Raw genomic sequence first — 12,986 nt, 5'->3', positions numbered from 1 at the left:
TGATGCAGCATTATCCAATTACACCTCCCAAAATTGACTGCTTTCTCTGGGGTTTATTAAGAGCTTCTTCATATTTAATTCTCCTTAGAAAGCTACGTTAGCTGTCTCCCATGTTGTGAATGATTTTTTTTTTTAGCAGTGGAAAGGTTAAGCTGAAGTGAAAGCACTGTGAAGAGCATTTTTGCATGGCCAGTTGTTGGCAGCTAGTGGGGCTGCAAGAGCAGTGGTGGCTCTGCTGAGGTCCTGTTTCACACCCACAAAATGTCAGCTCTGCTCATGCTGTGCTGCAAACTTTTAGCACACCAGGGCCGGGTTGGGTTGCATCAGTTGGGTTATGCTGCTTTAAGATAGTTAACAGAAAACTGCATTTTTTGGTAGAACTAAATATACCAATAGAGTACTTGCAGTGAGCAGGTGGCATTAGTGGCTCAGCCAGGCTTGATATCTGGAGTGGCATCAGCATGGCTCTTTATCTTCACCTCCTCCTTCCCTTACATGGCTCTTTAGTTTTCTTTCACCCCACTTCTCCTTTAAACCAAAAAGCCGTTTGCAACAACTTTTTCCTCATATTGTTGCCTGATGTATTTTTTTTTATTCTTATCTTTCCTCCTTTTTGGTTAAATCACCCAGAACACTCAAAGTCTTTGCAGCCAGAAATTTCCATGTGTGTTTTTACTGAATGACTCTAATCTTTCTGTCTCTACTATTTGTAATTTCAGTTGTGTTGTCTAATTTTAACTCTAAGTCAACATGACAGGAGTCAGAGAAGCAAGAGTAGTGGTATGATGGATTTGCTCTACACGAGTAGAGAAAATAACGTCAGGTTCTGCAGCACCATTGTGAAGTTCCCCTTGCTAAATGTATGTGTGAGAGAGAAACAATATGGATAATTGTGCTTATGGACCAGATGTCCTGGGACTAATTTCTTCGTGGCACAGGGCAGAAATCCTACAGCACCGTAACAAGAGGTGTATGAAATTCGTCTGAAAGCACAGAAAGCTGCATCTCTGGTGTGCTTAAAGGTGTCACTTCTGAACCTATGAAATCTGTATGAGAACTAGGATATTTTAATGTGTGCTTCAAGCTCTTGGCTTTGCCAAAGAGCAGCATTTCCTTGTTTCTTTTTCCCTTGTAAAGCAGCCTCAATTTGTGGGACTCGGTGTAGGGTAATGCTGTTTATAATGAAGTCAGAATTGGCTTTTAGAGCCTGATGAATGAAAGTCCACAGTATAAGACTGCAGCTTTTTGTGAGAGAGACATCTGGGCTATAACAAGAGTAGGAGACCCAATTTAGACAACTGTTAGAAGGAGAGCTTAAGAAAAGGAAAGACTTTTTTCTAGCTTAGATTAAATATTTGTACAAATAAACTTTTCTTTTCAGCGGCTCATCAGAATTGCTGCTGCACCACCAACTTGGCTTTGAATTTTATTCTGATTGCCCAACAAGGCTGTACACGAAGAGTGTTACGGAAGAGCAGCTTAAACAAAACATGTTTGTTTTGCAGCAAAACTAGAGGCTCTGGGCTAGAAAGAAAAAAGATTTGGGGAGAGGGAAAAGACAGAAATATGAGCAAATGAAGGATGTGAATGAAAACTGGCTGTTGCAGTAAATACATGTGAAGCAAGAAACAGATGCGGGAGCTGAGTTCTGTGCTTTGAAAGCGAGTTACATTAGAGGATCTGGCTTTGAATGCAGCCGCAAGGACTTGTCCCAATTGGATCAGCTGCTTCAGATAAAGGTGTTCTTCCCCGTGAAGCCTGCACCTCACACCCATGTATACCCCAACTGCTGCTGCTGAAGGTTTTTCACTAGTGTATTTAAAATACACTCTGGTTAAAAGGTTATCCCTGTGGTATTGATCACACTTAAAACCTTGCTATGAGAGACTGGCGGGGATGAAAATAAGAGCGTCTACTGAGGACAGTGCTGTGGCGAGCAAATGCCTTTGACCCAAGAGGATTGTTTCTCATTTCTGTTAAAGAAAGCCTCAATCCTTTGAGGGAACTTCACGTAAATCTGTTAGGAACGTGGGAACTCAAATCACTTGGATTAAAGCCCAGATGGACACCGTCTCTGACTGAAACAGCTCGGAAGAGGATTAAGGAGCAGCATAAGTGGCGAACTCCTGATGACGAGAGGTGGGATGCTGAATGTGCCATCCTGGGCTACTCCTCAGCATTAACAGCAAAGGAATCTTCTTGTTCTTAGGCTTCTTGGAGCAGATGCAAGGCTGGTGTGTCGAGAGGGTTTTGATGGTTGATCAGAAACATGCTGAAAGTAGCAGTTTTGGGTGAGAAAGTAATATCTTTAAAAAAGTTGTGTGCGTTTGGTTTTAAAGCATTTCTTGGTGAAGCTGGTGGCTAATATGTAGGTCTTAATGTAAAAGTATGTTTAGCCCAGAATATAAATTTAATATGGAAATAGCTTACAAAGCACTGGTTAATTATCCAGACAAGTCGTGTGGTACCTGTGGCATTCCAGTTTTGCTCTTTTCCTATATGATTGAGGATGAAAATGAAATTCTTTTGAGTTCAAAGTGATGCAGCTTTGGGGCAGAGTGGGCATGAGCTAGTGGTCTGCACAGTTCAAATGTAACAAAAATCTTAATTAACTAAAGATGTTAGCTTTTGTTGTAGTACAGTCTGCCACGTATATGGCACGGGTGTTGATACACTGTAGGGACGTAGAAATTGCTTTATTGGACTAGTGAACTCTTCAGTATCCTATTTTGAGTAAATATTGTGGAATGGATCTCTAAGCCAGGGACTTGCTTTGTTTTTTTGTGCTTAAAAATCCTGGCCCCAACTGAGATTCTGTTCACCTGCTGATTTTAGTGATGGCACTTAGGTCATTTACAGAAGCAAGTTTTTTCTCTCATCACATAGGGTGACTCTCCTGGTGTCTGCGGAAGTATGGCTGCAGACCTGCAAGACCTCTCAGCTCTCCCACTCTTCTGTGCCAGTATTCAGTTGTCTTAAAAGGATCTTCCACAGACTTTTTGATTTGTTTTAATCCCCTGGAATATCTCTATTTCAGTAATATTTGGTGAATTTCAGAGCAAACTTCTCCTTAGATAGTTTAAAATTGTCTGATCTGAGGAGTGGCAGAAAAAATTGCTTTTTTAGGGGATTGAAAAGGCAAGCTCTTAGACTAGGCTAATCTCTACTTGTAGGAGGAGAAGACAGTTAAGAACTTGTCTATGAAAACAAAACAGTTGCCAGGAAAACTTTTGAGATGCTATACAAGAAAGGATGGGGGAATTCTGCAATTAGAGGTAGCACCACATTGCTCAGACTTGGCGAGCAGTGCTTTGCCTTTCAAACACCTGGTTTGAAATATTACTTTTGAAAAGTCTGTGTGCACTTTCAATTTTAGGAGGTGGTAAAGATTGGAAATTCTATACTGATGCAAGTTGTCATTACATTCGGGCACATAAACTGCAATTTATCTTGATGTCTTTTACATTGTAGTAAAAGTACAGGATACGCTAATAAATTATAATTTTGAATTCTTAGTCTCATGAGGGTGTAGGCTTTTAATTTTACATTTTGAGGGACTGAGGTTTTGTGCACGCTCAGGTGCTGGTTATAGCAAGCGGAAAGGTTCCGCAATGAGAAGCTGCACAGATGCATTTTTATGCCTAATGCTTTTCCTCTGTCCTTACTTCCTTGTTTCCTTCCTTTCCCGGAAGGGTTTCCTCCCTTTCATACTAACACTTCACCACCTTAAGAGGCTAACTGAAGTGCAGAATGGCACTTCAGTCACAGAAGAAATTGCAAGTTTACTTCTTTGGTTCTTGGTGTAAATTGCAAACTTTTCCAGCATTGTTTTAATTCTTGAGACAAAACACTAGGGTGCAATAAACTACAATAATCTACTCGTGTTCTGTGATAGTTACTGCCACAGCCACTGTTTTCTGGAACATTATTTCTTACCAGGAGGAAAATAAAGTATATACCAGGTGAATTTTAACAGTGATGCATCTTGTGAGTATTTCAGTGGTTTTACTGGAATATTCTGACACCTTGACTTTCATAAGTCTCATTGTTCCGTGCCACTTCTTCATCCTCCATTTGACTAGAATAAAACAAATTCTGCCAGATAAAACTCCTTTCTTCAGGTTTCTTTTGCCCCTTGTCATATGTTTTCCCCTGTTCCTCGCTAGCATTCTACCAAATGACACATTAATTGTGACTTTCAAATAATTGTGAAGATACTGTTGTGAGTGGTTTCTCTGGAATGGGTCTTTGGGAAAACGGTCAAAATAGTTGCAGAAGGGCTCTTGGTGTGCTAGTTATTCCGGTTAACTTTGCTATGTAGACAAGCACTAATTAAGAGAATAATGTTTTTATATGAACTATACGAATTGATAGTTTAAAAAAAACCCACAACCAAACAGTAGTTGTGTTTCTAATTCTTCTTGCCCCTGTTTAGCTCCCTCTGAGAACAGATAACTTGGAGGCTTATTTTCAGAGTTTGGGACTTACAGTGCAGCGTGACTTCTTGCAGTCATATTCTGTATTTTCACATTTGTGAAGTTTTAAGTGCAGGTTTTCTGCGGTACAGAAGAAAATGAACAAAGCGTGCTTTTTCTTCCCCGAGCAGCTATATTTCTTCAATATTGGAATGGAAATCTCAACTACTCTATGTTCTCATAAAATTATTATAAATTCTGGTGGGTTTACAGGCTTTTTTTGTTAAGCAGTTTTAAAATTGAAATCTGTAATTTCTTTTACCTCTTGATAGGTGCTGGATAGTTTGTTAGCTCAGTATGGAACAGTGGAGAACTGTGAGCAAGGTAAGGCTCTGCTCTCAAATTGCTTTTAAATTTGTAGTGGGAAGTGAACGTGCACTGAACTTAACTTTTTTCATTGCATTTTCTCTAGTGAACACTGACACGGAGACTGCAGTTGTAAATGTAACATATGGCAATAAGGACCAGGCTAGACAGTAAGTATCCTGATTTCTTGTTGCTGTTTTCTGACTTGCATTTTGGAATCTATGTTGTTGCGTTTTTATATGGAACTTCATTTTTGATTAATTTGTCAATAAAATGCTCATGTAAGCATTAGCTTTTAAGAAAATCCCTCAGTCTTCCCTTTTCCCAGTCTTAATCTGCTGATTTTTGTCATCACTGCTTCCTGCCCTTTGTTTTAAAATAATCCAATTATCTTGAAAATTTAGATTTTGAGTAAAAGTATTTGACTAGGGAGGGTAGAAAGTTTAGTGATTTGCCAGTGACAGAGGATAGGAGTTATCGCCTAATGAGTTTTAGCCATGTTTTAAAAAACACTTTGCCCTTTCTCAGTGTTGTTTTTTTCTGTCTCTGTTGTCTTTTTAGCAGCTGCATTCTTTTCCTATTTGTTTCTGTTATTTTGCTATGACTTTCCCTTAAATTATTTTTTTAATTAGAAAATTCCATGCTGCTTCCAAGCATAAAATATATCATCTCAATATCTAAAATGATTTATTTGTGCTTTTTGAACTGTAGACCATGTATTTTATCACTGCTTATATCTTCAGTAACTGATAACTTTTAATCTAGATACCAAAATTCAAAAATATAATGCTTTACTTTCTTATTAAATGGTTGTATATAACTTTCCTTCAACCATATGTATTATGTACTATGCTACAGGTTTAATTTTGCTTTTCCACCACAGGTAGAGAAAGAACTTGTGTGTTCCTTAATTTTTAGTCTGCTGACACAAACCAGCCTTTCCCTTCTCTTTAGCCATAGCAGGTTAAACAAAACCAAATCCATGGAATAGCCCACAATTATCTTTTTATTTTAACTTTGAAATTTCTGCCACCTTGTGGCTAACTAAAATCAGCAGTTAAGATGCAGAGTGTACTTATGGTATGCATTAATTCAAAATTACAAATGAAATAATATTTGTACATATAATTAAGTAATTATGACTTCTGTGCAACTTGAATGCAACACATGTATTTAATCTTTCAAAGTGTTAGGTTACTTGTTAATATATTCTAAACAAATGTGGTACAAAACTTGTGGCAGTGGTGTCTCCTGTGTACACTGGAACTGAGGGGAAAAAAAGGGGTTTTTTAATTCACTATTGAACTTTTTTCAATTTGAATTGTTCAACAAGTTCTTCCTCAGGTTTTTCTCTTGTTTTTAATTCTGTTGTGCAGTAACTAAGAAAAATGTTGAATCTCCAGTTCTGAAGAAACCTATGGTGTAAAGCTAAAAATCAATGCTACGTGCACTAGTTCCTTCTTGAAAAATGTAAGAGGGAAGTACCTAAAATACCACAGAAAGAATCGTGATACATGTTTCTGAGCTCTCTGTCATCAGTGATGTATGTTCCTGGACTTGTGCCCTCCCTTCTGAAGTTGAAAAGATCAGTTTCTCCCCCCTCAAACTGTACTTGTTAAATTTTAAGGTCAGTCGTGAGGAAATGTTGAGATAAGCCAAGACTGAAGAAGTGTCTGAGATTCAAAATTTTGTTTTGCGTGAGAAATCACATGACAATAACTGAAAACATCTTTGAGTCATCTGCGGGTGAGTTAATGTCCAGCATGAATGTTGGAGGAGGACCTGAAGCGATACGGGCTGACTGATAACACAGAGTTTGGTTGCCTTGGACAGGTAGGGCATGCGGAGGAGCCTTGGTGTGCTTTCGTGGCTGATTTGATAAGGTCATGGAGCTTTCTAAGGGCATGAGTCCATTTTCTTAGCTCAGGTTGTCTGGGTTCAGGATGCGATCTTACAACCGTTTAGAAACCCCTAAGAGAAGTGACCAGCTAGAATGTTTTCCAGGAAAAAAATTTGGGGAAAATTGCAATGAAGAATCACTATGGGACCTGTGCACGTGTCGCTTTTCTGTAGTGACTGCAGTGGTGGTTTAGTTGACTGGTTTTGCCAGACATGGTCAAGCTTTGCTCATTGGAACCGGCTGTGGTGGACAGCAAGGGCTGCAGAGAGGGGATGCTGATAGCTGATAAAAGTCAGCGCTGGTCAGCCCACACAGCACAAGGAGTAACAACAACTGACTTTTAGTAAAGTTGTTTAAAGCTGTTGAGAATGAGCACCTGATAACAAGCTTTGTAGTTTGAAATTTAGCCATTTTGGTTAAATTGTCCTCTTAGCCTTGGCTTTTCGAGCAAACACTGTGACTTGAATTTTTCCATGCTGTCACATACGATGGGTCCTCTGTTCCAATTGTGTCTTTTCCACATGTTTTGCAATACACACACTAACCTCACAGTTAGTAGCTGACGGCGCTACAACATGCGAAGCTGGCTGCTTTCCCGCTGGATGGTTTTGCTGTGCCTGTTGGAGTGTGTACCAGCAGTGCTCTGCGGTGAAGGTGCTCTAAGACAATCTGCAGATATTTTTGATGAGTAGTTCTAAACACGTGTGGTATGCATTGCTTGAAGGATGTTACTTTTGAACAAAACTTTTGGTTCCACACAGCCGGGAAACTGAGACTTCTGTCTTGCAAGTCTAATTGTTGTGTAAAGAGGTGTCTTTTAATTTTTTTATTTTTTTTTTCCCCTAGGCTAGTGCTGTAGTTGCAGCATATTCAGTACAGGTCTGTGTCCAAAATTAACTTGGAAACTGAAATCAGTAAAGAATGCTGCAGTCCTTCTGAGAAACAAGTCTCGGACAGAGCACACAGCACCCAAAATAGGAGATTTGCACAGTTATTGACTTTTAGTTGGAATGAAGATCTGTGGCTTTGACCTGATGTAGTGATGCCCCTCTTTCCTAGCTGGACAAGCATGAGGACCTGCTGGCTAAAGGGCATATCCCAATATCGATTCCTGACTGCAACCAGCAGGACTTGCTGACTGTGTCCATGGGACATGCTGCTACTAAATTATAGCTGTCATCTTCAAAAGTTACACCACCTCCTCTTTTCCACCCCAGAATATTCTAGTGTGTTGGCAGCTATTGCTTGCTGGGGGAATTATCTCCTACCCAGGTTTTGGAAGGAAAATTTGTAAAGTTTGCCTTGTGTATATGGAGTTAGGTGTGTTTGTTTCAGTATAGGTCTAGGTGTTTTGTTTTTCTTTCAGTCTTTTAGCTGAGGAATTGAGATGTGTGTGTGTGTGTGTGTGTGTAGTTGTGTCTTGTAGCTGATAGCATATTTTAAATGCGGGCTGCAATGTGGAGAGCTCAGGATCTGCATCTTTGCAGATATAAGTAGGTATATTACTGAGAGTGTTAAGAAATTGGTGGTCTTTTAATCAGAATACTTGCAAGAAGAAAGTATTTTTTTCTTACTCTTTCAATGAAGTGTGAATCTTTGTGTGTATGCACACAACATATATCCTTGATGAATAAATACGAGTTCACATAACTAATGTTTTTACATGCCATCATGGGTCAGGGCTAATGTTGCCATAGGAACAATAATACTGAAAATTTAGTGGTGTATGATTATAAGCTGAGTTTTATTATTTTTTTTTAATTTTATTTTCAGAAATACTAATGAAAACTATGTTTAATGCAAGAAAGCATCATTACACCTAAGAAAAATTATCATGCATATCTGTTGTCTTAGTATGCAAATGTATCTGCTCAGGGAGGAAAAAAGAAAGGTGGTGTACGTACAAGCTGCATGTGGGAGTGAAATGTGTTCTCCACCTAGTGCTTAGTGTCATCATGCTATCAGTGGATGTATGATTTCCAGCACAAAACTTGGTGCTTTTACTGTATTTAACTAGGATGTTTAACCTCCAGTAGCGTCAGAAGGGAGAAGGCTGGGCAAACATCCTCTGGCAGGTAGCTCATGAGAAGACAGTGGTGAGATGCCATTTTGATGGGAAAAACTCAGGTGGCTAATTTTCAACGTATTTGTTTAAAGGTTTCATTTTTATGTGGCTATCCTATTCTGAGCAGGTGTCTCGTGAACATAAGCCAGGCTGCTATACATCTCAGCAGAGCACAGGGAGGAGTCACTTCAGCCTCTTAATAAATTTGTGTTATCAAAAAATTCTGAACTACATTATGAAACCCCCGTGCACCAGCTCTTGCTGGTGTATGAAATGGATTTTCCATTTCCACTAAATACTAATTTCAAAAGAAGATTTGGGAGAGGAGAGCACCTCTTGAAGTTTGCCAAATTTTTCTCTGTCCTCATTAAGTGACTTTAAGGCTTCCCTTGCATAAAAGCTGGTTCATGGATTGTTTCAGTACGTACCAGTAGCCACCCTCTGACAGAGATAACCTACGTGGCCTTTAGGCAGAGGTGATGTTGCTGTGGTTTGGAGTTGAGTTTTGGAGGTGATCAGTCAATGCAACTACATGCTTTACAAAAGAACCTGCATTCCAGATATATTTATTTGGTGGACTGCGACAATGATGGCAGCCTTGACTGAAACAGGTGCCGCTAGCGCTGTGAAGAACCAGTCACTTGCTTTCTTCTGAGGCTCAGGCTTTCCCGGCGAATAGGGATGGCTCCCCCCATAGCAAGTGCTGTCCTAGATGTTGTTTTACAGGAATTTTGCATCCATCTAGAAGATAGTTGTCACTCACTCATCTCTCTTCTTGGTTTCTCTTTTTGTCTTTTTCCTCTTCTCTATCCTGAAGCGGTGTCTAGATGCTTCTAAAATTTTGGGCTTGTTATGATATTAGACTACTGAGCCGCCACCTTGCCCGATTCCAGTGCTATGTTTTGTGCCACAAAACTGAGTTCAGAACATTTAAATAAAGGTGCATGATACTACTTAAAAAAAAAGAATGAAAACTGTCAAATGTTGAAATATGAAGGCCAGGCTCAACAGCCAGAGTGACTGAACTCAATGGTCTTAAAGTATTTGCTGCATCACTGTAAGTTAGTTATCTTGGCATCCCCCTGTGTGTGCCCAAATCAGTGCAGAATCAGGGACCACCTACCCAGGAAACATCAGTTCTGCAAAAGGCTTAAGAGAGCAGTGTTTAACTACTGACTCTTCTGATTTCCCATCACTTGAACAAGTATCATTATAAAACAAGTCAGTCTATAAAGTATGGAGAACTCTCTGACTCAGAAGGAGAATTAGTTTTTTTTTTTTAAAGTTTTCTCTATAAATATCTAGACTAACTTATACAAGTGGTACTATTGTAGTATCTCTGGTGTACTAGAGAATCTAATACGCGGTACTGCAGATACTGTAGTATCTCTAATATTTAAACACAGAAATGAACTTTAAAGCTGTCTGCCTTCAAATATTTGCTCAAAACCAACCTATCCAACATTTTTTAGTATGTTGTTTTTCTATGCCATAGCTTTGGTGGCCAGGGGTTTTTTCACTGCTGACATAATTAATTTTCCACGGTAGCAAATGAACTCTTCTCAGTCTGCCTTGAATTTAAGGTACCTGTAGTCATATAGAACCATTTAGCAATCTCTAAATTGCTCTTAAGTAGAAAAATTCCAACATTCTTTCCAGAAACAGTGTGTGTGTGTGTGTGTGTGTGTGTGTGTGTCAGTTGCTGCTGTATAGTGTTTGTTGTGAAAACTGATTGCAAACAAAAGCCTAGTCTTTTCTTCCCCCATCTCTCCTAAGGAAGACTGAGAAGACTTGTGCACTGATTTCATGTAACGTCTTATATTAGGGCTGGGATTCTGGTCTTAGGACATTTTAAAGCCAGAGGAGATTGAAGGATTTTGGGAAAGAAGCAATGTCTGAACTTGTCTAATGAACGCACGGAAGGGAGTAAGTTGGGCCGGATGTCAATCTGGAGCCTACCAGCACATCTGCAAAATTGTTGGTGAACATCTCTCCGACATCTTGAGGTTCGATTCCAAAAGAAACAGGGCTTGTGCAACTGCCCTGTCTGGTGATGCCATTTCCCTCCCTAGTAGCAGTTCAGCTTTTTGGCGTATTTCAGTAAAACTCAACCCAGAAACAGAGGTGTCTTGTATTTGTAACCACAAGAACTTAGTATGTTCAGGCTGCATAAAAATTAAAGGCTCCAGACCCCTTTCCCGGATAGGATCTTCACTGAGAAAGACTTCAGCGAAATGCTTTTCAGGCATTGGAAACCTATGCAGGAACTAAAACTTGAGAGACAAATCCATAGGAACACAAGTTTCATGAGTTTGACTGCTCACTACTCTTACTGTTCTGTAAACACGGCTTTCTGTGTAACAAAATGTTCCTCAAAGCCCATGGAGTAAAAGTTAAGAAATGTCAGCTTTGAAGTAACCTCAAGCAAATATTAATCCAGCTATCTTTTGCCATATGCTGTAAGAGACTCTTCTGTTATGGGAGCAATTACACTCCTGCCCTGTTCCCAAAGGACCTGTGTCTCATTTGGTGAACAGAAGTATTTAATGAGCAGTGATCAGTTATTCAATATTTCGCTTTTCTTGTTGTTCGTTGGCCTTGCCTTGGGCCTTATTTATTACCAGCTCTTATTAAACGCTGCTCCAAAGACACAAATTACGATTTTTCTTGTGAGATTTTTACTGCTCGACTGGAATATTTCGATGATGCTGGTTCAGCCCCAGGGAGATGAAGCATGTGTTATCCCCAGTACCCACGTACTATGTCTTACCTGCAAAGCTGTTGCTTGAGACTCAGACTGTCAAATGGGACACTCAGGAGATGAATAGTGCTATTTTTTCCACTGGCTGCCCTAAAAAATTTAGACAATTGGCTAACATTGTCCTTCATCTCTACAGTAGAGGGAGGAGTAGAAGCGCTGCTGAGGGTAGCATAAACTGACAGTAACCTCCTGCATGCATGTTTGAATGGAGGGACAGAATCAAGCTTCTGAATTCCAAATGCATTGCTCCAAAGCATATGGATATTGAGGATTTTCAGTAAAAATGTTGGTGGGTTATTTAATATGAGTTGGAAACCTCCTCCATCCCACTATTGTTTTTAATTTAATTTCTGTCATTAAACAAAATCTATCCATAATCTTTGGTCCTAGATTAAGAATAGCATTTATAAACTACCCAAATTAATGCATGTTTCAGTGATAATCAGTGTCAGTGGTTGGACTAGATGATCTTTAAAGGTCTTTTCCATCCCAAAACATTCTACGAAATCGACATATTGCCAATAATCTGAATAAATATGCCTTCTGAAGCAAAACTTGAAATGCCTTTCTTGGGCAAATATGTGAACTTTATACCACTAACTTAGCAGTGTGTTTTGTGTAGCTTAGTTCTTCCTGCTGTTTTCTGGATCTTTAATAATACTGACTCTACCTTATGGGTAGGAGATCTTCCACTCTCCAGATTTTGAGTTGTGCTCCCTCTGCGGAGGCCAGCAGGTCAGGTTAACTTGCAAACTTCGGGAGAGCTGAGTGACTGGGAGGTTATTCAGTGCGATGGGTCACGGTGCCAGTGCATTGTGTGCATTTGGGCAATATCTCCCTGTGGTATTAGAGAGGGAACTCTGCTTTGCCTAAAAGCACAAGAGAACTTGAAACACCACCTAAATGCTTTCTAACACCTTTGGAGAGTTCAGCAGATATATTGGTTTAGATTTATTGGTTAACTTTTAAACCTGCTTACAACGGGACTAGTTGGCAAGTTGGTCTGGTAAGTGGTGTTTCAGATACCATTGACTGGCTTTGAAAGCTTTCTTTCCTCCTGAGAATGAACCATGGGCTTTCATACTTCTTTTTTTTTCTTTTTTCCTCCACATCATGGCTATGTCAGTTATTGCAAAAACTCCAGCCAAATAGCTGTGCTGGCAAAATCGCTAATGAAGGTGCTGTGATAGTAGCTAAAATGTTTTCCCTCTGGTGCAGCTTTAATTCTATTTGGGAAACTGATTTAAATTAAATCAGGCAAAAGAATGCTTTTGAGTGTATAAGCTCTGTCTCCTGTGAGGTTTTGCTGATAGGATTGCACCAGCAAACCTTTAAAGTGCACAGAAGCCCAGAGCAAGCAAGAACTAACTTGTAGTACTTAATACGGTGACTTGAAGAAGAAGAAAAAAGCTGTGTAATCAAAATCTTGACTGAAGAATTTTGGATGTGACTTTTCATCTTGGAACCAATTTTTACCTT

The 12,986-nt window shown here is 39.5% G+C and overlaps 1 protein-coding gene across 1 annotated transcript in view; it reads left to right on the top strand.

Annotated features, from left to right (window-relative positions):
- Positions 1–12,986, top strand: part of IGF2BP3 (insulin-like growth factor 2 mRNA binding protein 3) — a gene marked incomplete at its 5' end in the record, with an annotated part of 109,084 nt that overhangs the window by 63,152 nt on the left and 32,946 nt on the right. The window contains 2 exons of the mRNA XM_009868037.1: positions 4,748–4,799; positions 4,888–4,951. Coding sequence (XP_009866339.1) covers positions 4,748–4,799; positions 4,888–4,951 — 116 coding nt within the window. The remainder of the gene's footprint in view (positions 1–4,747; positions 4,800–4,887; positions 4,952–12,986) is intronic.

Source organism: Apaloderma vittatum, unplaced genomic scaffold (genome assembly GCF_000703405.1).
Source record: "Apaloderma vittatum isolate BGI_N311 unplaced genomic scaffold, ASM70340v1 scaffold27154, whole genome shotgun sequence".
NCBI lineage: Eukaryota > Metazoa > Chordata > Aves > Trogoniformes > Trogonidae > Apaloderma > Apaloderma vittatum.
The sequence above is the reverse complement of the archived record's forward strand: the minus strand, read 5'-3'. Positions and strand labels throughout refer to the sequence as shown.